This window comes from Polypterus senegalus, chromosome 2 (genome assembly GCF_016835505.1).
Source record: "Polypterus senegalus isolate Bchr_013 chromosome 2, ASM1683550v1, whole genome shotgun sequence".
Classification (NCBI taxonomy): Eukaryota; Metazoa; Chordata; class Cladistia; order Polypteriformes; family Polypteridae; genus Polypterus; species Polypterus senegalus.
The window spans coordinates 263,490,086-263,515,506 of NC_053155.1; the positions used below are offsets into that span (position 1 = coordinate 263,490,086).

The 25,421-nt window shown below is 36.7% G+C and overlaps 1 protein-coding gene across 2 annotated transcripts in view; it reads left to right on the forward strand.

Moving 5' to 3' along the window:
- The window catches only part of LOC120523822 (anoctamin-4-like), a 78,453-nt gene extending 53,372 nt beyond the window's left edge, over nt 1-25,081 (forward strand). Inside the window, exons 12-20 of one of the 2 annotated variants that reach the window (XM_039745454.1) lie at nt 1,051-1,087; nt 1,402-1,511; nt 14,073-14,224; nt 14,431-14,599; nt 16,107-16,236; nt 16,343-16,476; nt 17,074-17,154; nt 20,108-20,174; nt 24,823-25,081. In XM_039745454.1, coding sequence (XP_039601388.1) covers nt 1,051-1,087; nt 1,402-1,511; nt 14,073-14,224; nt 14,431-14,599; nt 16,107-16,236; nt 16,343-16,476; nt 17,074-17,154; nt 20,108-20,155 — 861 coding nt within the window. In that variant the 3' untranslated portion in view covers nt 20,156-20,174; nt 24,823-25,081. The remainder of the gene's footprint in view (nt 1-1,050; nt 1,088-1,401; nt 1,512-14,072; nt 14,225-14,430; nt 14,600-16,106; nt 16,237-16,342; nt 16,477-17,073; nt 17,155-20,107; nt 20,175-24,822) is intronic. The other variant, XM_039745455.1, reaches the window with a different exon arrangement.
- Nucleotides 25,082-25,421: the final 340 nt, after the last annotated feature.

The window sequence follows — 25,421 nt, forward strand, 5'->3', positions numbered from 1 at the left end:
ATTTGCTTATCTTAATTCATGGGTGTCATTTGAATACTAGATTTAAAAGTGAAGTGCGGTTTCATAGGTCAGTGAAGCACATAAGTTCCAATGTTTTGTTATTTCTCTGTTGGTCTAATACTAAGTTTAACATTAAAACAAACAAAGTAATAGCAATGATCATATATAATTGGCAGAATAATTTTGGTGATCCAAGTCAATTTCTCAAGTGAAGAAATGATTAAATAGGCATTCATTCAGTTTTGAAAATAGAGTATGAATTATGATCAGGATTATGAGCCATGAGAGTCAATTCTGCTGCTTCTTTTTGAATAATAAATTTTTTTTGTATAGCATTAATTAACACTAACACAGCAGAAAAACACTAAATGATAATATGTTTTATGTGTATGCAGAATAGGTCATAGTAACAGTAGGTCTGAAAATGACAAAATGATTTTTGTTTAAAGCATACACTAGTACTGTTTATTACAGAGTATTTTAATATTTGTTCAATATGTGTAACTTTCCTGTTATAAAGCTGAATTTGTGTGTGTTTGTCTGTATGCAGATCCACGCTGTTGATCCTTTTGCACAGATTCCTCATTTTTACAAGTGAAGACTACAGGCTACGTTTCATTCCAACGTTTAATTGGTTTTCCCATCCAATGTGGCACCAGTTACCCTTGCTTGCATTTCCCTGATATACAGATCCACACCGTTTATCAGTCTTCACCAGATTTTGCAGAGATTCCCATTTGTACAGTATAGATGATAGAATGTTAAAAAATAGCGTGCTGAGATGATTTAAGAGACTGGGAGAATGAAACCTACATAGTGAGGCCTAGTGCAGCTGCATATTTTGTCCTGTTTATTTGTTTCCTCTTGTTCATTTCTGTTTATTGGTCTGCTGTACTTTATATTTAATAAAGATGCATTTCTTTAATTTTTTGGTCTCCTTCGTAGTAGAGACCACCTACTTCTACCAAAGATATGATGATATGTATTTTGAATTTTTTTTTATTTACAATTTATGTATTATAAATAAGAGCTCATTTTATTATTTGGCAGGTCTATGAAAAAATTGCCATAAAAATGACTGACTGGGGTGGGTATCTTCAAATTTTTTATTTCAAATTAATAGATTTTGTAATTTGTTCACTTGTGAAAGGTGCTCTGTTGACACAAAATATTTTGGTAATTTTGTTCAGATAAACTCAGTTTTTCTGGATATGAGGTTAGAATTAGAAGTTACTGAATAAAGTGTAATGTTGCGATAGGATACAACACTTTGGAGTTGAGCCCATTAAAACAGAAAGCTTTTAATTAAAGTATTTAAGAGAGCAGTCATTTCCTACTTACTCTTCTAGCAATTTATTTACAATTGTATTTATATGTTCTTATCCTTATTTTATTTTGCAGAAAACTATAGGACCCAGACAGCCTATAATGATGCACTAATCAAAAAACTGTTTGCTTTTCAATTTGCAAACAGCTATGCCTCTCTGTTTTACATTGCCTTTCTTCGTAGAGTAAGTCATGTTTATATTGTTTGTAAAGTGTTTTTTAATCTGTTACAATAAAAATGAAAATAGGTGTGGGAGGTGGTACTGAAATGGTGGTTTGTGTATATATTAAAGTAACTGGTTCAATTGTGTATATATTGAAGTAACTGGTTCAATGTTAATAGAAGTTTTATGTTTTAGTCGCTTGTTTTCGCAAGATGCACATAGATGGTAAGAAAGCTAGTTTAATGTGCTATAAAAGTCAGGTAGCTGAAACAAATATAAAAGGTCAGGGTGGATAAATTCTAAATAAAAATTTTGTAAAAATTATTTCCAATGACATAACAAACTTTCCAAGTGCCATACAGTTTAAAATTTAAAATAATGAATAAATACTCAAATAAAAGAACTGTGAAATGTGGCAAGAAAAGAAAAAAAGAATGTGAAGGTAAACAAATAAATGTGTCACAAAGTGTGTTTTCTGTTGCTTATTTATTTTTTATTTAATATTTTTCAGAAATATTCCTCCAAACGCAACATTAAGTACAGCTTGAATTAAAACAGTCACTTTCACTCATCAAAGCTAAAAGGGCAGGTTCTAGAGTGTATTGTTTTTTGATTAGTGAGTTATCTGCAGAGTAGATGTATGTGCTTTGCTTGACTTTGGAATTGGGTGGCTCATGCGCATGCTCAAAGTCGTGACTGTGCACATCAACTACAAGTGTAAGAAACAGTTGCTCAAAATCATTGTACAAAGCAGCCACTTTAATTCTGTAACCTCCAAATTCATCATTAGGAGCCTACATCTGAAGTGTCTGCCGTAAATGTGGCATTGGACGTCCTAAGGTCCAATGTACAAATTAAAACGCAGCATTCGCTAGAGCCCGCCCTCTCAGCTTTGACGAATGTAGTGACAATTTTAAATTCAAGCTTCATGTTGTATTTGATGGAATATTATGGACAAAATAAGTAAACAGGCAAAACAAAACATATAATTATGCTAATATTTCATGCTGTTTTTCTTTATTTTCATAATTCACAGTTTTTATTTATTTGCATGTTTAAAGTGTTTAAAATGTAATAGAAGGTAAATGAGAACATATTTATAATAAAACAGAAGATAAATAAGGCCAATATTGTAGGAGCAATTTGAAAGAACAAAAGTGGCAGCCAAAAATAAAGTGGGTATGTTTTTAGTGTTTTTTTTTTTTTTATTTGGTTGAGACAAGGTGGTGATTTAAGGTAAGGGAGACAGAAGTTTTGAGATAAGAGTGATATATTTACTAATCATGGCACCAAAGAGTGACAAAGTGTTGCACGTTGATAAGCTTTTGCAAGTTAGAATTTAACAGTACCCTGTACTTGTGAAAATAATGATCCAATAACCCTGTAACATATACCTTAATTCAAGGGTACATGTAAAAGTCCAGGTGTTCACTGGAGCAGAGGGCTGGGACAGACCCAGTCCGTCATTCTATGCACACTACATTGTAGAAGCTGCACTATCTGCAGAGTGTGAAGTATGTCTCCTTTAGATCCTTGAGGTGGTTTCTTTGTAATCCTGTGATAATACAGAGCTATGTTTCCCTGTTTCACTGGCATATTTGTGAACTGCACATAAAGGTAATAGAAACCTACTTGTTTTCATGGCACTTGTTTCCTGTTTCTCCTTTCTTCATATGTTTGCATTGACCTCAGTAGGTTGTATTCTGGTACTGCCTATAAATATACTGTACTAGTTAATTAAAGTTGTTAGTAGATTTATTTTTTAATAATTTATTTTCACTTTCTTTGTGTTATATCCTTGATGGCATTATTCCTCTTCCATGTTTCCTATTGTGTGGTTTTCATTTCACATACATCAATTGGTGACATAGAGTGCACCATTTTATTTAAAAGGTAAATGCATTTGTAGATACTTTGCTGAATTTTAAATAAAAACAAAATAAATACTCCTTTATTTCAAGAACTAAAACTGAAGCTTAGGAGTGTGAGTTTCTTGACATTTACTTTGTAGTTTTTTCCCATTTAAGACCTTTTGTCTGAGTCACCCACCCTTGCTTGTTTGTAATTACCAGATTTGTAATTTGCATTTTGAAACTCAAACTCTAAACCCACATTTTACGAAAAGACCAGCATATTGGTAACAAACTTTAAGAGCATGCAAAATATGTAACTTGGAGGGTTAAAACTGGCCAGAAAAGAGATTTAGCAAGCCCACAAACCCATTTAAATGACTTTTTAGTATTTTAGCAGTTATAGCAATCCAGTGGAAGACTTGAGTAGCTGTAAAGGATTCCTTTTTGAGTCACTTTCTACTGATGTGTTTTTTTTTTATTTACATCCTAGAACACATTAAATTGATAACTTGGATTTTGCTGCTCTTGTAGTAGGAGAGACTGCACAAAAAAAGTAAATGTTGGGAGTACCAAACAGGTCATCCCAATTCAATTAGTTTTGTTCTTGGACTAAACAAATGCTCAATGCTCAAAAACCAAAACAAATAATAATTAGAATGCAGCACTTACGGCTTTGAGTCTTCAAAATGCACAGGGATAAGTCCTGCGGGTCACTCATACCATCACTGGCTGACTCTCCTCTTGAGCTTTATAGAGCTCCGACTGGAAAGGGCAGAGTCAGTTACCCTCGGTTGGAACTCCCGGAGAGTCGTGCCACGGTCATACAGGCGGCCTGTGCTGATTGTGCCTCCTCGATATGACTTTTAGTATAGGTCTTATTACATCAAATCTATCGCAATTGGGCGATATACTCCAAAATGTTAGTGGAGGGCTGTGCCTCCCCTTCCCAGCCCTCTTTAAAATATCTAATAAGCCCCGGGCTGTCTTCCGTATAGTAATTCAAAGGGAGAGAACCCGTAGAGGCTTGAGGACTTCCCGTAGGCAAAGAGGACAAGGGGAGGAGTTGGTCCCAATTCCTCCCATCCTTGCTGACTACCTTACGTAGCATTTGCTTGAGAGTTTGATTGAATCTCTCCACTAGCCCATCGGTTTGAGGATGATACACCGAGGTTTTAAATGCTTTATTTTCAGTAACTTGGCAGTCTCCTTGAACGCTTCCGAGGTGAAAGGCGTTCCTTGGTCCGTCAGGACTTCTAGGAATGCCCACCGTGAAAAGACTCCTACTAGTTCCGTGCAATATTTTTAGTGGTAGCGGCGCAATGGAACGGCTTCAGGGAATCGGGTTGCATAATCCACGAGGACGAGTATATATTTATATCCTCGGCTGAGGGCTCCAGGGTCCTACTATATCCACCCCAATCCTGTCAAAGGGAACGCCAATAAGGGGAAGGGGAATCAGAGGAGCACGGTCCTTCCTAGGAATTTGCCGCAGTTGACACTCCGGCAGGAAATGCAAAAGCGCTAACCTCCTCATTAATCCCCGCCAAAAAGCGGAGCTTAATGCGCTCTAATGTTTTATCGGAGCCGAGATGGCCTCCAAGAAGGTGAGAGTGGGCTAACTCGCAAACCTGCCGCCGTAGGTCCGCTGGACTAGCAACAACTTCCGGACCTTCCCTCATGTTCAGCAACCCGATACAATAATTCATTATCCATGACAAAGTGAGGTCCCTGTGGCATGGGCAAATGCGTGCTGGCAGTTAACGAGAACCACTGCATTCTTTATGTGCTTCAGAGAGTCGCCATTCCACTGTTCTCTTGAAAGAAGCCGGAGTCGCTCTAAACTGAAAGTGCAACTCAGAGAGCGGGTCCGGTCTGACCTCAAGGGGCGGAGAATCCTCCTCGCTGCCGGGCGCTAAAGGACATCTTTTCGAGACTTTGGATGAAGAAGGATACAACATAGTTAGCACTAGTGCCTCGTCTTGCCTCAGGGTGGTATTGCAATGACCCAAGTGAGCCTGTGAGGTGATCCTCCAATGAGCTTGCGTGACACTCTCAAATAAGCCATTACAATAATTAACTGCTATATTAGACATTGAATACTCCAACATCAAATCTTTTGTAAACGAGCTTTCAGGGCTGTTTTTATGCATCTGAATTGAAAGCAGTATTCACAGTTTAGTTATCTGAGATACAATAATATTGGAATGATATTATTTTTAATGTCAGTTTTAAACAATGGATCATCTGTCTTTTCAGTAAGTCAGTCATTCTCTTAATGAAATTTGGTAATTTGTTTGGCCTAACGCTGAGAACTCCTTTAACTAAAAAGAAAAACAAGAAAATCTGAATGTGCATTAACAGAATTATGTGTATTGTATACTTATTTAGATATGTTAATTTATTTGTTTACCTATTTATGTATTTATTTATTTATTTAAAAACCTTCTGTAAAAAGCCAAATTTCCCTTTTAAATTTTCTATCTTTCTATCTGATATCATAATCCAAATCAGAATTCACTTTATTGGCCAGGTACGCTAATGTGTACTAGGAATTTGTCTTGATAGTATTGATGCACCATACGAGGACAACACAGAGTACAAAAGATAACATAAAATAATAAAATATGATACAGCATACAAAGGCAATACAGAAACATAAAGAGATAGTAGGATTAAAATGTAAATGCAGTCCAGTGTGTAGGTATGCAGTACCTATACTGAGGATCACAGACCTGATTAGTAAGAATAACTGTGCATGGAGGAAAATGGTTTAGGTGATATGTTGTCTTCGTGCAGTGAAAGCTAAAATATTTGCAGGAGGGAAGTCTTTGGAATAGGTGATGCCCGGTGTGTGTAGGATCATTAATGATCTTTGTAGCCTGCTTCCTGACTCTGGACTCGTATAGTACTTAAGTGTGTGGTAAGTTACAGCCTATGATCCTTTCATAGGCTTTGATGATGCACTGAACAGAGGAGCACCAAACCAAACAGTTACAGATGAGGTGAGAATGGACTCAATGATGGCTGTGTAGAATGGACCAAAATTTCTTGAGAAAGATTGAATTTCTTCAGCTGAAACAAAAAAGAATATTCTCTGATGGGTTTCCTAGTAATGCATGTGATTTTATTGTCCTGTTTAAGGTTTTGTGACAGCTCAGTGCCCCTAAACTTAAATGATTCTGTCATCCAAACAGCTGAGCCATTTGTGAGCAGGTGTCCGTTTCCTGAAATCTATAATCATTTCCTGAGTTTTTAAAAATTATTATGGCTACACCACAATGTCAGATTTTCTACCTCTTATCTGTATATGGATGACTCATAGTTTGAAATGAGGCCTATTAGTGTGCTGTCACTTGCAAATTTAAGAGATTTGACAGTCGATTCGCCAGAGTTACAGTCATTTGAATGAAGTGAAAGAAGTAGTGGAGAAAGAACATATCCATAGTTTTAGAGGTCAGATAGAAAGCACTGTCCTCAGACCTAGCAATGAGAAGGGTGTATGGCCATGACGTTAAAAATTATTTTTTCCTTTGGGAAATTTAAAGAGGAAAATTGGGCTAATTGAATTGAACATTACAAAACCAAAATGTCTGTAGGTGTTTTGCATAGTGACAATAAATATTTTTTGGTTAGTTGATCTATCTATCCATCCATCCATCCATCCAGGTAGTTGATCTACCTGCACACAAATAAAATGTGGGTCCGTGTGGAACTAGCCCTAAAATGAAGTACAAACTTAAGATCTAAACATAGATTATTGGAAGAATGAAAGAACTGAAAGAAAAACAGAAGTTTAAAAGGAGTCAAAAAGTGTGCTGTGGTCAGAAACCAAAAAGTTTATGAACCTAGCAAGCAAGTTTTGGATATAGATAGAATCAAAGTCTAAAGAATCCAGCTGAGGTTTGGACGTCTCGTTTGTTTGTTTGTTTGTTTGTTTTTGTTATGCAACATTGCCATCTTAAGCAGTCAATCAGTGATGCATCAAATGTCGGAGCAATGATTGTCACAGATAAATATAAATGTGGAAGGTGAACTTGGGCAGGTAAAGGAATATTCCTTTAATACTATAGAAACTGAGCAATAGGATTGCTTAATGGAAATAAAAGGAAGAATAGGAAAAGTAAACTAGAGCTTCTGGGACAACAAAGAATCACTGAGAAGGAATCTGAACGTAGGTTTAATGGTGGCACAGTAGTTGCACTGCTGCCTCACAACAAGGACAGCGGGTTTGCATCCTTGGTAGTCTCTCCATGGTGTTTGCATTTTCTCCTGGTGGTCCACATGGTTTTCCTCCCACATTTTAAAGACATGCAGGTTAGGTGCATTAGCATTGTTAAATTGGCTTCTGTGTGTGTTCACTCTGTAAGGCACAGGCATCCTGCCCAGGTGTTGTTGCTGCCTTTCACCTTGTGCTTGCTGGGATAGGAACTGCCCCATGACCCTACCCTGGATAATTGAGTTACGAAAATTGATTCATGAAATCTGCGCATTGACCTCAAAAAGATATTTACTTTCTGAAATGGGAGAAAACAAGATTTAAGATTCAACATTACAGATAGCAACTTAGAAAAGAGATGGTTCTGTCATTCCACCTATAGATTAATAAAATCACAATAAACTTTCTCACATTTTTATTTCCTTACTTTTTAACCTAGTCTGTGAGTCAGCAGTGTTTACCAAATTAGATCTGTGACATACCTATAATTAGTTTTGTTGCATATCATTCAGACACAAGAAGGAATTTCACTGTACTCTGTACATGTGTCAGTAAACATGAACATTTAAATAAGACAGAAGATGAATGGAAAACAGTGTTCAGTACATTTTTCAGTGTGTATAAATACACAACTTGCATCTGGATAATATTATTGTTGTATTTCAGCAAATGTAGAGCCAAAATAACTACACTATTGGGAATGTTTAGAGATAACCCAAGCATGGTGGCAAAGGGTAATTTATTTACCCATGTAAGTAGCTTTCTTAAGCAAATGGGGCACTCTACTCATGCCATCTGTCCTTATAGACCAAAGCATGCCATTACAACATCTGCCTCAATTTTTAGGGCAGATTGCAGTTTGATTCATTTATTTAAAGTAATAATCTGTAATCTCCATGTGTTCTTAGAACTATTACTGAATGTTTCAGTTAATCTTCTACTCTTGCTGGGCTATTTTTTATATTTGATAAGCTAGCATAAAAAATAAATTTGCTGCAAATATAAAGCCTTTTTCCTTTTTCAAGCCAGAATTTCTTGTGTGTTTGTTTTGTTTGTTTTAATAACATAATCATTTAATTACATATTGTACTGTATGCATAATTTTTATGTGACAAAATATGATTTAATTTATAAAAGAACATTTACTCAGTAGATAGGTTGATTTCTGTTTTCTTCTAGTGTGTCTACAGTTTGGTTTAGAAAGTAAAAGCACATATAATTTTAAAGGATAGACACTTGGATGACAAAGTTAAGCACATTTGAATCTCCAGTAGCTGGGTTTCTGTCTTTAGTCCAACCAAAATAATTTCACCACTCTGAACAGTATTCAGAGTATGATATAGAATGTAAAATATACTTCAGAATAGGAGGATTATGGTTATAGAAATGCTTTACCAGGTGACAGTTCAACAGCTGCTGTGCAAATTGTCATTTAACTCAGGCCCTGCTCCCTATAGTCTATGGTACAACTTATCTGACATTCCAAAGCTGTATTTTTCTTTTGACTTGTGCCATTTTGTCTTTTTATGATTGTACTTCTAAGTACTGCACATGTTAAACAAGACTTGTCTTGCTTCTCTTTAGAAATAGCAACAGCATTTCTGTCCTCCCTGCCTAACTCTGCATGATATTTAATGTAACTTGACACATAGAAGGTCTTTGTTTTCATTGTGCGGTGTGTGCATAATTTGAGGAATTCTTACACAATGATCCATTTATTGAAAAAATATTTTTCTACCAAAATATTGTACATGACTATTGTTCCATATTCATTTAGTTCCAAATGCATTGTACGATTCCTTTGGTAGTTAAATCAACTCCCCTTTGCCACTGTTACTTTGTCTAACCAGTTTCTACTTCTATTAAAACTTGTATCTATTATTGCTTTGAAATCCTAGAAACAATCAAGAGGGTGTATTCACTTGTATTCTTATGATAGATGTTCTGAAGTGAGTTACTTTTCCAGCAATTGCTTGTTAAAATCTGTCTGTCTGTGCCCTATCTGTCCATTTTAAATTAAGCCATTGCTTGGTTATAAGCAGACAAGTGGAAATGACAGCGAGGCAATCTTTAGCACACTCTTTTGTGTTTGTGTTTATAACAGTGCTTTTAATTAACAGCATTTGGGTACCACCAAGGAGCAGAGGCTTTTAGATAAAATAAAAATAACAGGTGATTGATATAGTGAAAAAAAAAAAACTTTAGTCTAATGGATTATTGTTTATTTATGTTTGACCGTAGCTGAACGACGAAGCTGGAAAAAGCAGCTCTTTACTACAGAGTTAATCTGTTTGTCTTGGTGTAATTTAAGGTTGCAGAAACTTTGTTTGGAAGTTTGTTTTTTTTTCAATTCTTTAACAAGGGGCTCTGATGCAAAATTAAGTTTTCATCATGTTTATAGAAGAAGTCTGCAAGACTTTTGGCGTTACATAATATCATAGCTAGATTTTCCTACCCAAGCTATTGGGCAACTACCATGGGGGGTGTGGGATGCGTGCTAAGCAAGTGACATCAATTGCTTTCGGCAAATACTGGAATTCTCAAAAATAGATCCATTAATACGTAGATCTGGTCTTACAAAGTAATTAGGTTCAAAGTAAGGTGAGTTTATGATGGAGAAGAAAACAAAACTATTATTTATACAGAACTCTGCAAAAATTAACAACTGGGGTCGCACAGTCCTTGACCCAAGGGCAGACCATAGTTGACTGAAGCCAACTTGGTTTCCCCATCCTCACTGTACACTATTGTGCATTTCTTTTTAATGAAATCAAAAAAGTCTCCATCCACACTGAGGTTCCATTCAATACAAGTCTATAATGTGCAACTTGTGTAACTTGTTCAGTGTTGCATTGGTACTAAGAGGCCGGACATAGATAAAAGAGAGAATTAAGAGAGCAGCAGCTGTTTACAACGGCTGCTATGATTTAATTGATAAATTAAGAACTACATTTTCTTTCCAACTATAAAATGAGAGCAGAAAATGACCAGTTAATTTAAAATGTTGGAATGAGTTAATAACTATGAAATTAGTTGAAACAACAGGTTGTAGGCGAAAGGTTCCCATTTAACTGAGTTTAAGATTTGCTCTTGTAAATGATGCCATAGAGAGACTAAACTGATGTTTAGATTGTGAAGGGGCGTTTGGCAGACAGGTTTACTGGGGCAAGAGAAACACCAAGGTGGTACATGTTCAGCTCCTGTAAAATATTTAAGAGAATAGAACAACTTGTAATATCAGACTTGAGACCACTAGGTGTCCTGAAAATTGGCAAGTAGGGTATCAAGATAGGGATAAGAGATGGAAAGCAAGGATGGAAATATGCAGTATTCCCCAAAATGGAAGTGGACAGGCAACCTAGACAGTGCTGAGGCTTAGTCCTCTGTCAAGAAAGAGAATATGGCCACTGAGGTTTGGCAAGAGGCTGACAGAGAAGGCACATTATTCTAAATAATTGAAAGAACAGTAGGCCAATCATGAATCAGCTGTGGTTTGTATGTAACAAAGGGAGGCACCCTCAGCCAGAGTAGTGCTAGAACTGGGCCAGAATCGAGAGCAATAAGGAAAATTAAGCTGCCAGAGGCAGGACTGATTCTGGAATCATCAGGTAAGTTTAGTACAAAGGCTCACCTGGCGGGAGGAAGACACTAAGAGAAAGACAAGTAGTAATAGGTGATCAAAGGAGTGTTGGTTGTGGTTAAGAAAGGGGCAAATGGTCAAGACACCATCCTGGTGGACAAAGGTTTAAGACATATGTGCATGCCCAGAGAGATAGCATGGCTTTATTTTGTCTAACTTTTTTTTTTTTTGGTACTTTCTTGTCCTTCTGCAGTCTCTCACTTTGGTGTTTAATTCTTAATTAATGTACAGTACTATTATTTGTGCACACAATTTTCTGACTATGGGGATTTTGTTCTACAAATTTGTGTGCTGGTCAGTATGAATCCAAGAAATACAGTAAACCGCTAATCAAGTTAATCAAGAATTATAAGGGGAAACTTGAACATTGAATAAAAAGTAAGTAAATTTCTATTCAATGCAGCAATAACAAATGTATCAAGGGATATCTCTACAAATATAATTGTGACATTAAAACTGTTTATTTATGATTATATATTACAGTGTAATCAATAACCGCATCCTTTACGGTGAGATCCGATGATGTACATTATTGGGATTTCAAACATGAAGACGAACACACAGTTGGGCGTAGGTGGTAATATCATACAGCATATACCATGGGCGAACACTATCATCAGTATTGCATGTGTTTATGATTTTGTTTTCCCAGAGTCGTCACTGAACTCCACCCTCCATCCTTCCTTTCCCATGCTGCTTCCTGCTATCCTTGCGCTCTATGCTTTTTGCGCTTTAGTATTGCTTATCTAATTAAGTTGCTACACAACATTATCGTATGCTAGGTAGGGCTGTGTATACCTATCATTTGTCAAAGATCCTTTTTTATGCCCTGTTTTGCTGTGTTTCAGGTTTGTGGAATTTTGATCTCTGCTTGTGTCTTGTGGATTCTGACTCTGTTTTGCTTCATGTTATTTGCCAGAAGTTCTGTGCCTGTGCTCTCTTGCTTTTCTTTTGGACATCATTTGTGCCTTGTAGATCTAAGCATGTTAACCTTTGTTACTTAAACATACTATGTTGCCCGAAGCCAATGCTGTTTTGTTCAGCAAAGATACATTCTTTGACTGCTGAAGGCTGTTCTATAGGGTTTGATGACACAGTGATTTGGCTGTTTTGTGTGAATGTGACATCTAATAGTATAAAACTGTATTTGGCTAAGGAAGACTATGCCCTATTAGTAATGCTGGAATATGTTAAAGTCTGACAATATTAAAGTTTTTTTACATCCCCATCATTGTGTGTTTTTTGCCTCAGACTCTTGCTTTATTAAGTGAAACCGTAGGTAGCAGTATGTCCGTGTGGATTACAAAATTGGCCAGTGGGACTGTAGCTCAATTATATAAAAATCCTTCAAATGTACAAGTGTAATTGTAATACACTGGTGTACCCGTGCATTTGTTCCCATTTTGAGACTTCAAATCTATTAAATACATATTAATCCAAAGCAATTTCTCAAAAATGTATTAAACTTGAGTTCAATCCTACCACTACTGAAATAGCTAACCTTAGGGGATTCCTGCATGTCCATATTATTCAGTTTCCTGCCTTTCAGACTTATAAACTTGCTTTGATATCTTTTCTTGCACATGGGTGTTTTTCTGTACCTGCTTGTGTCCTGCTAAACAAGTGGTAGTGACAAAATGCCTGTCGCTGTTGCTGAACTTTCCCTATATGACAAGGAGTTGTAAGAGGTGGTGTACTTGTAAGCTTAGAATGTCTGGGAACCAGAAACCAAATCAGGCCTGATGCTTACTAGCTAATTTTTTTACAATGAACATCCAGTCTAAGAGCTGCTAGTCACAGCTTCATAATTTAGGGATTATTGAAGGGATTTCAATGAAATCTAAGTGCACACAACTTTTTTCTTGTTTGTTTTCACATCTATGCTATGTACATTTTAACTGGAATCTCAGTTTTGTGTTAATTAACTACATGCACACATTTTAGTGTCACATTACACATAAATTTCCTATGAGAAAATGCTGCCATTCGGCACTCTTCCCTCTTCGTTTATTGGCGTTTACATGAAAACCTCCTCCGTAATAGTCATTGTGAAAGCCAGTGGCCATAATTATCCCTGGGGTGAAAAGAATAGCACACAACTTTGGGGAAGAACTACAAATTAAAAAATGCTGAACTTTGTTAGATGTGCGTTACAATGTGCATTATTTCTAATACATTATCATGTTCAAAGAAGTACTGTAGAACTGTTTTAATATTTTCTTTAGCAGGGTTTGAAATTTGTAAAAAAAAAAAAAAAGGGTTGACAGGTTTGGCTGTACATTGGAAGCTCTTATGCATGAACTAAATCACAGTGTGAGGGATGCCTTATTAAAATTGTGTGGGTCAGATGATATAGTTCTTCTCCAATGAACTTCTACTGTACCTTTTAAAGAATACATTTTGAAAGGAACATCTCTCCCATTTTCATAGTATCAATTAAAAAAAAAAACACATTGAAGTAGAAATGGAAATGAAGGTGGCTTAACCTGGCACTGATGACGGAGGATGTTTCTGCACTGGTGGGCATGTAAATAAAGGACATTTGGGCTAATTTTAGTTTGACAAATATGAATCTTTGATAGAAATTCCTTTTAACAACATAGTTAGAAGATCTACCTGTTTTGCCCCTTCAGTAATACTTGGGATGTTTTTAATTTAGACCTTTCAATAAAAAAAAACAAGCATGCACTGAATTAACAAGCTGCTTCACATTTGTAATTTCATTTGTAGCTACCAATATCAAGTACTGATTTTCTGGAAAGACAGCCAAAGCAGACCTCCATATTGTTCTGTGCTGTTACACTTGCAAGAAGTTAAGAGTAATCCAAATGGAAATTGTTGTTGCTAACTTGTATTTTGACTTTTCGTTACAGAATAATCGGGATGTTTTCAACTCACTTGGATTTGAGGGCTTGGAGGACGACTGTGGGATGCTAAATAACTGCATATCAGACCTAAGTGTTCAGCTACTTGTTGTAATGATAGTAAAAACTCTACCAAAGTTTTGCAACGATTTGATATATCCGTAAGTTTTTCTTTGTGTGTCCTCTTTGTAGCTTAGTTATATTACACTGTTACTCTTATCATTAAGATAAGTGTGTGTGTTTTTTTTTTTTTTTTATCCCGTCAATAGTTTTACCTCTCCGCACAAATCAGTATCTTGTCTTAGCTGTTTACATTTTGTGCTTATAACCATCAACTTTGCAATTTAAATGATGTTGAATTTTCTAGATGGCTGAAAAAAATCATATGTAAAACATGTAACAAGGAAGACCTGGAAGATCCTGAAACTACGTCTTTGACGACTAGATTCATTTTAGATGAGGAACGAAAACCTGATCTTGGTAACTTTACGCTGGGAGAATATAATGAGAAAGTCATTCAATACGGATACCAAATGGTAAGAAGAATCAAGAAATGAGAGTTTAATGCAATACAATTGTGTTGTGAGAAATGTTTCCTGGTGTTCTAGTTGTAAGTATAAAATTTGTAACATGAAAGGGACTGCATGATATCTCCATCTCTTTTAAAGGAATACTTCACCCAAAAATATTTTTTTTGTATGTTACTTACCCAGTTACTTTGTAGTGGTGGACAAGAAGACAATTTTCAGGCGGAATAGAGAAAAAAAAAATAACATAATGAAAGCAATATTGACTAATGATGTATAATGGCAACGGGTCACTTTTTTTGAACTGACAGCAGGACTCTTGATTAGTGAATGAGAGGGAGATACGGGTATTCAATTTAAAAAATGCAATCCCGTGAAGCTTTAATTTACTCTTTATGGCGTTCACTGATATATTCTTAAAGTAACTATTTAACAATCTTTTATAACCAAAGGCATGCATGTTGAATGTTTTGAGTATACAACTGGATAACTGACAAGTGAATTATGCAACACGACTAACATGAGATTTTCTTTTCACAGATGTTTCAATCCAATCCAATCCAATTTTATTTATAGAGCACTTTAAAACAACCAGCACAGGACCAAAGTGCTGTACAATAAATAGTTGATAGGTAAAACAACACAACATTCTTGCACATAAATAAGAATAGAATAAAAATGGTATAATACCATAAGTTTCTCAGATCATTTGCTGTTGTGCAGCATTGGTCACTTTTGGCTTCTATTATGTCATAAGCTTTTTTTCTCTCCATTCTCCCTGAAAATAATTTTTTTTCTTGGCCATCACTACACTGGCATTATTTTCTGCATAATTAAAAGTATAATAAGTTTTGTGTCTTGGAATCTACAACTATTTTAACATTTTTGACAGTGTTCAACAATCTACTAAAGATGCACTAAGTGCCCAAGCTGTTCCATCTCTAGAATCATTTGGTGCCTTGCACCACATGTTGCTGGGCAGGCACCAGTCCGTTCAACTCTGAACTAGATTAAGCTGTTCTTGAGTAGATTTTTTTTCTCCCTAAATAATAAAAACCATCATTTAAAAACTGCATTTTGTGTTTACTTGTGTTATATTTGACTAATGGTTAAATGTGTTTGATGATCAGAAGCATTTTGTGTGACAAACATGCAAAAGAATAAGAAATCAGGAAGGGGGCAAATAGTTTTTCACACCACTGTAGGTTTTTCCTGCCATTGCCACCATAATGGCCTTTGGATTCCCAAACACTGTTTACAGAGCATTCAAGAGGGCTTATTGAAACTGGCAAGCTAACTTTACCTTCCTGGCACTTACTTGCTTTTATTGACAGTAGTGATGAAAAGGCACACAAGTAACAAATGTTCATTAATACTATACTTCTTTACAGTGTGATGTCACTTTTTATAAGTTGTTTGCATTATTTCATTTCATTTTGAAAATTAAAATTAATCTCATCTGATGTGACTAGTTTCCAATTTACTGACAGAATTTTTTTATTTCTTTATGCCTCAGATTTTTGCTGCCTGTTTTCCCCTGGGCCCCTTGCTTTTTTTCTTCACACTACTAGTGGATAAAAAGGTGGATTCCAAACGTTTGCTTTGGATATTCAGACGCCCTCTCCCTTGGATTGCCCAAGACATTGGTAAGATATGAAAGATTAAATATAATATGTGTTAAAAGGTGATGGTGATAAGATTATGTAAGGCACGTCTCCATTAATTTCATACTACCGCTTTATATGTTTACAGGTCCTTGGTTTTCAATACTGGAGATCATAAATGCTGTTGCAGTTGTGACAAATGCTTGTCTCATTGCTTTCAGTTCTCAGTTTGGCATAGAAAGACCTTTGGTTGAACAATTAATGATCTTCATCATATTTGAGGTAAATGTTTGATTTCTTCTCTCTACTGCTTATTTTTTCATTTGTTTAAAAATTGATTTGTACTCTGCACTCATTGTCTTCTGCTCAGTTTTAATATTATTTTACTTTTGTAACTTTCATTTTTCAGCCAGAGAGTATTATTATTATTATTATTATTATTATGATTATTATTATTATTTGGGAAATGTTCTATGTTTATTATACCATCATGAAGATAAGGAAGATTTAAAGGTTTGGTTATTTGGTGAATGCCACATCTGACATATGTCAGTGTGTGCTTGGCTGGACCTGTGATTCACTGGCATACTATCCGGGGCTGTTTGCCCCAAGGGCTGCTGGGATAGGCTTAGTCCCAGATATTAAATGCAGCATCTTCTAAACACATACACTAAGCCATACTCTGGTGTCAGTAATGCATTTTTTGTTATATATAAAGCATTGACATTGCACTTTTATTTCTTGACATCACTGCCATATTTTTGCAAACGAACATTTATAGATGTGACCAGAAATAATCCCTGCATATGGAGCTTTCTTAGCTGTAAGACAGATCTGTAAATTAATTCTTGTTATGTCTTCTTTTTTCTTCACACCTAGCATATCGTTTTTATAGTGAAGTTCATTGTGGCAAATGCCATTCCAGACCTTCCTCAGAAGATAAAACTGGCCATCAGACAGGTACATTTTTTGTGTTAGATTCGTGTAGCGACTAGGGTAATAACATCACACTGTTCACTTTTTAAATCCTAGTACAATATTTCTTTTTTTTAAGCAGTTGTTGAGTTTTTTAAGGTAGCAAAGTATGCTGTTGACAATATTTTGACAATTTACTTTTTCCTAAATTATTATTTCTTTCTCTACACGTACTATATGTATGTTTTTTAATATATGTGTGTGTATGTATGTATACATGTATATAAGATACAGTGTGTGTGTATATTGTGACCACCAGGGGGATGTGCCAGCTCCCTAAAACCCGACACAGTTGACACTAGGCACAAGTCCAGAGACACACATTTTTATTTAGGTGTGTGAAACTCTTCCCCTTCGCTTTCTACTTGTACCCAAGCATAATAAAACACATAGCACCAATATGTAGTACTTTTTTCTCCTTGCCTCACTCTCTCTTCCACCTCCACTCCTCCTCTGGCATGCTTTGCCTTTCTTCTCCCGACTCTGGCTCCCTGAATGGAGTGAGGTGGCTCCTTTTATATAGCACCCAGAAGTGCTTGAAGTGTTCTGTGATCACTTCTGGGTCTGACAGCAGCCTTCCCCATGCGCCCTCTGGCAGTGGCCACGGGCCCCAACAGGGTGAGATTCCACGCTCTAACCTCATGGCACTGTAGCACGCTAAGGGGATTGCCCTCTGTTGTCCAGGGGGAGATACTGCCCCGTGCAAGCTCTTTTCCCCCCAGTCCTTCCCTTATGAAGGCGTCCCGGATGTCTGCTATAATATCTTGTGTGTATCTGTATGTATAAATCTGATAATATTTTGCATTTTTCTCATTAGTGTTCGCCACAGTCAGACAATTGGAAAAGGACAATAAAATTATTGGCCTATAAAATTTACATAATATTCTCAAACCCCTCATGGTGGCTACACTGGGTGGAAGGCAGACAACAGCCCTGGATGGGTGAGGGTGCCTGTCCATTGCAGAGCTCCTAACGACAAAACGGGACCTGTTTGACTTCTACAGTAACTACTTCTTGTGGTTATTCACAAATGTATCTGCCTCAAAGCCCTCCTAGGCATTCGTGTTACGCATTGTTCGTCTTATCGTTGAGTGCTTTTCATCCTAGCCCCAGGGAATTCTTACCTGTACTTAAGGCGCTTTTCCACTGCATAGTACGGCACAGCACGGTTCAGTACAGCTCACCTTGGTTCGGCTCAGTTCGGCTCGGTTTGCGTTTCGACTGCAGTTTAATACCGCTTTAGAGTGGGTGGGATTATTACGTGTCGTTATAGTTGCGCCGCCTCTACTGCCGTGACACCGTGGAACTTTTACAACAACACGCAGACAACGACAACACTTTATCTCGATGACGCGCAAGGGTAAGCATCTAAAAAAAGCACATCACTAGCTAACTTTTATCACTGTTGCAAAGCATAAAATGAACTTAACTGCCAGTGTAACATTAAAATGCTGATTCTGTATATTACAGATCTTCCACATTTTGCAAAAAGCCGCAACAGACCATCTGTTTGGACATTTAACCGTGCTTCAGAGTGGTGGGATGTGATTGTTCCCGGTTTTACAAACACTTAGTGGCTGGAGAACTTTCGAATGTCTGAAGAAACATTCATCCACTTATGCAACAAACTGCGTCCAGCGATGGAGAGACGGGACACAAACTTCCGCATGTGTGTACCTTTAAAGAAAAGAATAGCCAGTGACGCAGTAATGACGATTTTCTCCGGCCAATCAGTGACCAGCAGAGTTTACACGTCACGTTTTGGTAACGGTTAGGCGCGCTTGGAACCTCAGCTGAGGTGGTACTAAAAAAAGGACCAGGTTCCCAGTGGAAAACCCCCCAAAAGTCAGCTGAACTGAACCGTGTTGTGCCGTACTATGCAGTGGAAAAGCGCCATTAGTAAAGACAAACCATTCAGACTTTCTCCTGGGATTCCTTCCAGACTCTGAGTCATTCTTACACCCCAGTGCTCCCTAGCAGCTCCTGCAGAGATTCCACCCCCAGTGTTTGCCAGCACCATTTCAAAGACCAGACATACAGAAATTCTTTCAGAATTGCCTGCCTTGCAGTACAGACAGATGCCTATACAAATTTGGAGAATGTCCTATTAGTATGACCTCTGAACACTATCTCATTGTGGCATGCCCAAAGAAAGGCCTTCTTTGAGTGATATGACTTTGTATCCCCAATATTAAATTTAGATCTGCACTCCCCCATGCAGACAGAAAGAACCTTGACTGCTCCTCCAACATGGAATCTGCCCTCTGAAAGACATTCCACTCAACTGAATTCTAGCAGTTCCTCCTTCACACCAGAAATTGTTCCTCTGGAGTTTTCAGTTGCATAGAATTGGTGACACTGTTTTCTTTAGCTTGATGGATTCTTCATTAACAAAACGGGAGAGTGACATAACACTGCAATAACATATGTGGTTTGTACTGTATATGTGATCTTTAGTTGAACTGTTTTGAAGTTCAAGAAGCAAAAAAAAAATCCATAGTCGATAATATTATGTTTTGTGTTCTTCCACATTTTTTTACTTTTGTTTTCTCCTTTATATTTTGTCACAGTATTTAAAAAAAATTACCATTTTTTTTTTCTATGAGTGTTTCTTTTTCCTGAATGCTAAGTCTTTAAATTGCCAGACTATGACTATTCAAAATTTTACACGTACAAAGCACACTTCCACTTACAAGGTCAGGGTGCTATACAATGTTTGAGATACTTAAAAATACAATTCCATGCAACTGAAACACAAGTCACATTTTCAAATGTAAAATCCACACAGTATGCCCACTGTGTACACATAGTGATATTTAGTCTGTTTTCAACCGACTCCTTCTTTCAGCAGTGATCATTAAAACTGAAATTTGTATTATAATTTCTGAGCAAAGGTGTGCTGTGTAGCTAACAAATGTGTTTCTTTTACTGTAAACAGGAAAACTATAGAGTTCAGAAAGAAAAAGCAAGGAAGAAAATGAAATGATATTTCATTTTTTAAGTTGGTATGTAATGTGTGTTTTATTATTATTATTACCAACCACTCATTCCACAAACAAAAGACACATGGTCAAAGTACAATAGCAGTGGTGCCAAGTGCCACAGCTGGATACCGAGAATTGAGTTGCCTGGCATAATGATGATCACACTTTTTTATTTAACAGAAATAACCATAAGACTTTTTTACAATAACTCATTGACTACCAGTTCAAAGGGCTTGCTGTTGAATTGTTTATTTATCGCTCGTTTCTTACATCAAGTGCATGAGATTCTCAGAAAGTTGTTAGACAATCTTTACAAGAAGCAGCCTTTTCTTATTTGATAATGATTAAATAATGTTTACAGTGTAAACAAATGGTCTGTGTGTGTTGTAGGAACTTTGGAGCAGTTTGTTTTGTCTTTAATCATGTGTTATGATTATCTTCATGAATTTACTGTAAGTGCAAGCTTACCATCTTTTCTCACACATTTTAACTTTGACATGGCATGCATATAATAATTCCTTGATCAATGAAAACTTTCAAGATGTCTCCTGGTACACTGCAATCATTTGTATATTTTTCATTTCAAATAATTAAGAAAAACATTGTGTTTGTATGGCACATTATTAGTGTTGTACTGGATTTTGTTTTTCTACAGGAATTTAAATATGTGAGTCATTTGCGTGCAGTAGGTCACATACGGCACTTCATTTAGTGAGCCCGACTAATAAGGAGTTTATCAGCACAAGCTTACTGTAAACTATTAGGAACGGCTCCAGTTGACCCAGTATGAGTGAATGCAAATGTGTGAGTGAGTGTACCATGCGACGGACTGGCTCCCGTTTAATTGTGACCCTCAATTAAGGGGTTGACACAAAATTTTAATCATGTAAGCAATGTGCAGAAGCAAATGAAAAGGCAAATAAAATGTTTGGCTGTATTGTAAAAACTGCTGAATACAAACGGAGAGATGCTATGCTCAGAACCTGTGATGCACTAGTGAGACAACATCTGAAGTATTATGTGCACTTCCCTTCCCCACACTACAAGAAAGACATAGCAGCACTTGAAGCCGCGCAGAGGAGTGCCCCTGGTGCATCCCAGGACTTTAGAACATGTCTTACTCTGAGAGAGCTCTTTTATTTAGCTAATAGCTAAGCTGGGATCTAATATCTCTCCCAAATACATCTTAAAAATCATGTCAAGGTTCTGGTTCAACTACATGGTTCAGTAGTTTGTTCAACAGTCACACAACTCTTTGTGTAAAGTAATGCTTCTTGGATTCGATCCTAAATGCGCTGAATTTCCACTGGTGTCCTCGAGTATGCTATTCACCCTTAAGCTCAAAGAATTCAGCTGGATCTAATTTACCAGTACTTTAGAAGATTTTGGGGACCTGCATTAGGTTCATGATAATATTTTATTTGCCCTTTAAATTGCTTCTGAACATTGCCTAGATGATGAAAATATTGCATTAACATACAGTAACCCTCTATTTTCTGAGGTTGCTTTCTGCATGACAGTGTCTCTGATCTTGTATTTATAGTCAATGATCCTTTTGCCCACCTGTAGCGCTTTGCACTTTTCTTCATTAAAGTGCATTTTCTAGGTGTTTGTCCAGTTTTGAAGATTGCCCAAGTCTTTTTGCATTATTTTTGTTTCTTCCTTAGTGTCTTTTATTGCTGTAGTTGTAGTATAATCTGCAAAGTTCACAACATTATTAACTATACCAGAATTAATTTCATTAATATAAATAAGAAAAAGTAATGGTCCAATGACAGACCCCTGAGGAACTGATGGCCTCACTCCATGTAGATCTTTCTCTTCTTATCTGCATTCTTTGTCTCCTGCCAGTTAACCAATTTGAGATCCAGTTTTGTAGGTTACCTCTGATGTCTACAGCATCTAGTTTTAATAAGAAAAAAATGCAGAAGTGAAAAACTAATGCATATGCATGATATTTAGTGAGCTGAATCAGAGATGGCTGGCCATGATGTTCATGGTCATGCAGAAAATAACAGGAACATGTTTCTTAATAAGGATGTGGATTTGGTTGTTGTTCTGTGTAGTTATTCATTGTAGTTATTCTTTGTAATCTAAACTCCACTGGACACAAGACAGAGACAAGCCCTGGATGTGACTGCAGTCCATCACAAGGCATGCAGGGCCAGCTTAGCCATGCTGAGTAATTTGCATCGCAGGATATAAGAAGTAAACAGAGTGCCTAGGGAGAAATGGACAAAACATGTAAGCTTTCCACAAACAGGTGCTGTACCAGAGTGTTGTCCCTGTTTAAAATTATTATTTAGAATATTTTGTGGTTAACCTTTATTACAGAATACAATAGATGTGAGGCCTGGTGAACAGTGTAAATTCAACAGTCAAGTGAGAAGGAGCTTTATTGATGAGATGGGTTTCATACAGCATTTAGCAGAAAGAGTAGGGGGCGCTGGGGGGGACAACACGGCTTGGGGACAATAATTGACAAGAAAGCACTAAAGGCTGAGTGCTCCATACCCTAGCAGGACAGTGCCCATGAGGGCAAAAACATCTACTTCCATTTTTAGCCCTTAATTTAACATTACATTTATTGGTTTTATCCGGTGCTTTGATGTAGATTGAGCTTTGAAAACCCACATTTATAAAGCTGATCATTTTTCTTTGTCCTATTAGTGTCAAGGATCCTTCATCTCGTGCAATTTTTATTTTTTGTTTTCATGAAGCATCTTCTGTTGTAGAGTTTGCACTCATTATGTCCTCAATCCAAAAAATTCCACTGTGAGGGTAAACCTTGTGTAGACCACCAGCACTAAATTAACCAACCTGGTCAGTGTGCGAAGTCCTAGCATACTAAGCAGAGTTGAGCCTGGTCAACCCCAACAGTAGTTAAACTGACGGAGAAGATCAGAAAATGGATGAATGAAGTTGATTTTAATTAATAAATAGTGGGTCATTAATGTGTATAATGAATTTTATTTTGTGATCTTTTCTAGTAAAGCACAATTGTCTTTGTAATCTTGTGTTTTTTTTGTTTTTTGTTTGTTTTTTTAATAAACTAAATTGTTTCAACAAGTACACAATATATTTTGTCAGTAATTATGTTGATTAACCTTTTCTGGACTTTCTGAAGAAGCCAATTATTTTTATTTCTATTTCTGCCATTCTTAGGATTTCTGTAATCCAGCAGCCATACTACATGTAATTCACAAAAGCTCATCTACCTGAAGTGTGGCATGCTTGGGCCCAGTCAGTATTTGGATGGGAGACAAATAGGCAAAACTTTAGTTGCTGCTCGAAGAGATGTTGGAGAGGCCATCAGGAGGCACTCCCCATGCTGACTTGTGCAATGGATCCCAATGCCTCAGTGCAGTGCAGTGACAGTGACACTGTGCTGTAAAAATTGGTGGCATCCTACAGATGAGATGTAAAACTGAGATCCTGACCCTCTGTTGTCATAAAAGATCCCTGGGCATCCTTCATAAAGAGTACTGTGTTTCCCATCACAATCGAGTCATTCTGCATACCCTAATCATCCCCTCTCTCTGACTGCTTCTCACCCCTTCACCACTTAATAGCTAATGTGTGGTGAGCGTACTGGTGCGAGAATGCATCGTGCAGCTGGGTGCTACAAATTGGTGATGACTGAAGTATCCACCCCCCATCTATGCAAAGCACTTTGAGTAGTGAGAAAAGTGCTATACAAATGTAATTATTATTATTATCAGTATTATGTTTTCTGGCTGTTTCAAAAGAATGAACCTATTGTAGAAATTCCCGTGGGGTGTTGCTTGCTGCATGTGCAATTTTTTTTTTTAAATTAAAAAATATCTTGCTAAAATGTAAACAAATTTTGCCACCAAAAATGAGAAAATAAATTCAAAATAATGAGTAAAAACTCTTTAAGTACTGGCATATGCTGGCTTGCTGCTTGACTGCAGATTCTTTCCCCATTGCACATTCCAGAATTGTAAGACTTGCATGCAAATCCCACTCGCTGGGTTTTGGTCGCTTTCATTAAGGACCACTGCAGTAGACCAAGATGATGAGTGACTATTTACTAAAGCATTGGTACCACTTAAAATGGGTGCTGTGAAAAGAAGTCCTTTCCTTCCTTTACTACAGTATTATCCATCATAAGCCCATTCTGAGGAACATCATTTTTACAGTATATGTTTCAGAAGGTATAGTAAATAGTATGAAAGTGAAAACATACAGCAGACTTAACACAAAAATCACCAGCATCTAGGTGAGGTGACACAACGGATTATCATCCATATGTTTACAGCACCAGTACAGACGGACCACCTCCATGGTCTTGGGTGCTGTTTGGTCTCAGTACTGCCCAGGGTGCTTTGGGTGGCCAGCTGACCAAGGCCCACTGTGGACGCTGGAGTTTTGTGTTAAACATGGTAGCTTTACTAAGCGACAGGTTGCAAAAAACTTTCCAACAAATGTTTTGTGTTTCTGTAACCACCATTGAGTTTAGAAGTCCAACTGGTTTCCCAGTGGGGGTGTGTTTGTTTATTTCCAGAATTTTTTTGCATTTGGTCTTCAGTACTAACATTTGGTAGTTTGGTTGGTAGGATAACTTGCACAGTTGTCTTTTTGAATTTTTCTGTTCTAACAAACACACAATATTAATTTTTTTTTTCATTTTATTTTCCTTTTTCAGGAAACAAAGAAGCCATAACAAGATGAAAAAGGAATTCAACCACTCACTGAATTTTTATATAGTTTTTAAAAATGTATAATGTGAAAATGAAGTGCACATACTTATCAAAAAGATTTGTATTTTAATAGTGTTTTAATTGTAATTAACTCATTTTATACAAAAAAAGAACTTTTAATCCAGATGTAACATGAATCAATTAGTTTAACTGTTATACATTAATATGTGTCAATAAAAAAATTATATATTTATATTAACATTACAGGTTGTTTACATAGAACTTTTTACTTTTAAATTGTGACAAATGTCTGATTCTTGTTGTCAAATTTGTTTTTTGTTGCACGCTTGACTAAAACATTTAAACTTTACGTGTAAAAAGCATTTTTTGGAGCCGTGGCCGTGGAGCCGTGGCTGGCAAAGTGTTTTGGACAACTTTATGAAAGTCAAATGTATGAAATATCACCTGTGGCCACTTATTCTTGGAAATTGTATGTTATAATTTTCTCATTCTTTTTCTATATGTACCTCTGAAAAATACTGTTAACGACTCGATGTGAAAAGAAGAGGAGTTGGTTTGCAGACTCGAATGCTGAGTAAGTAGG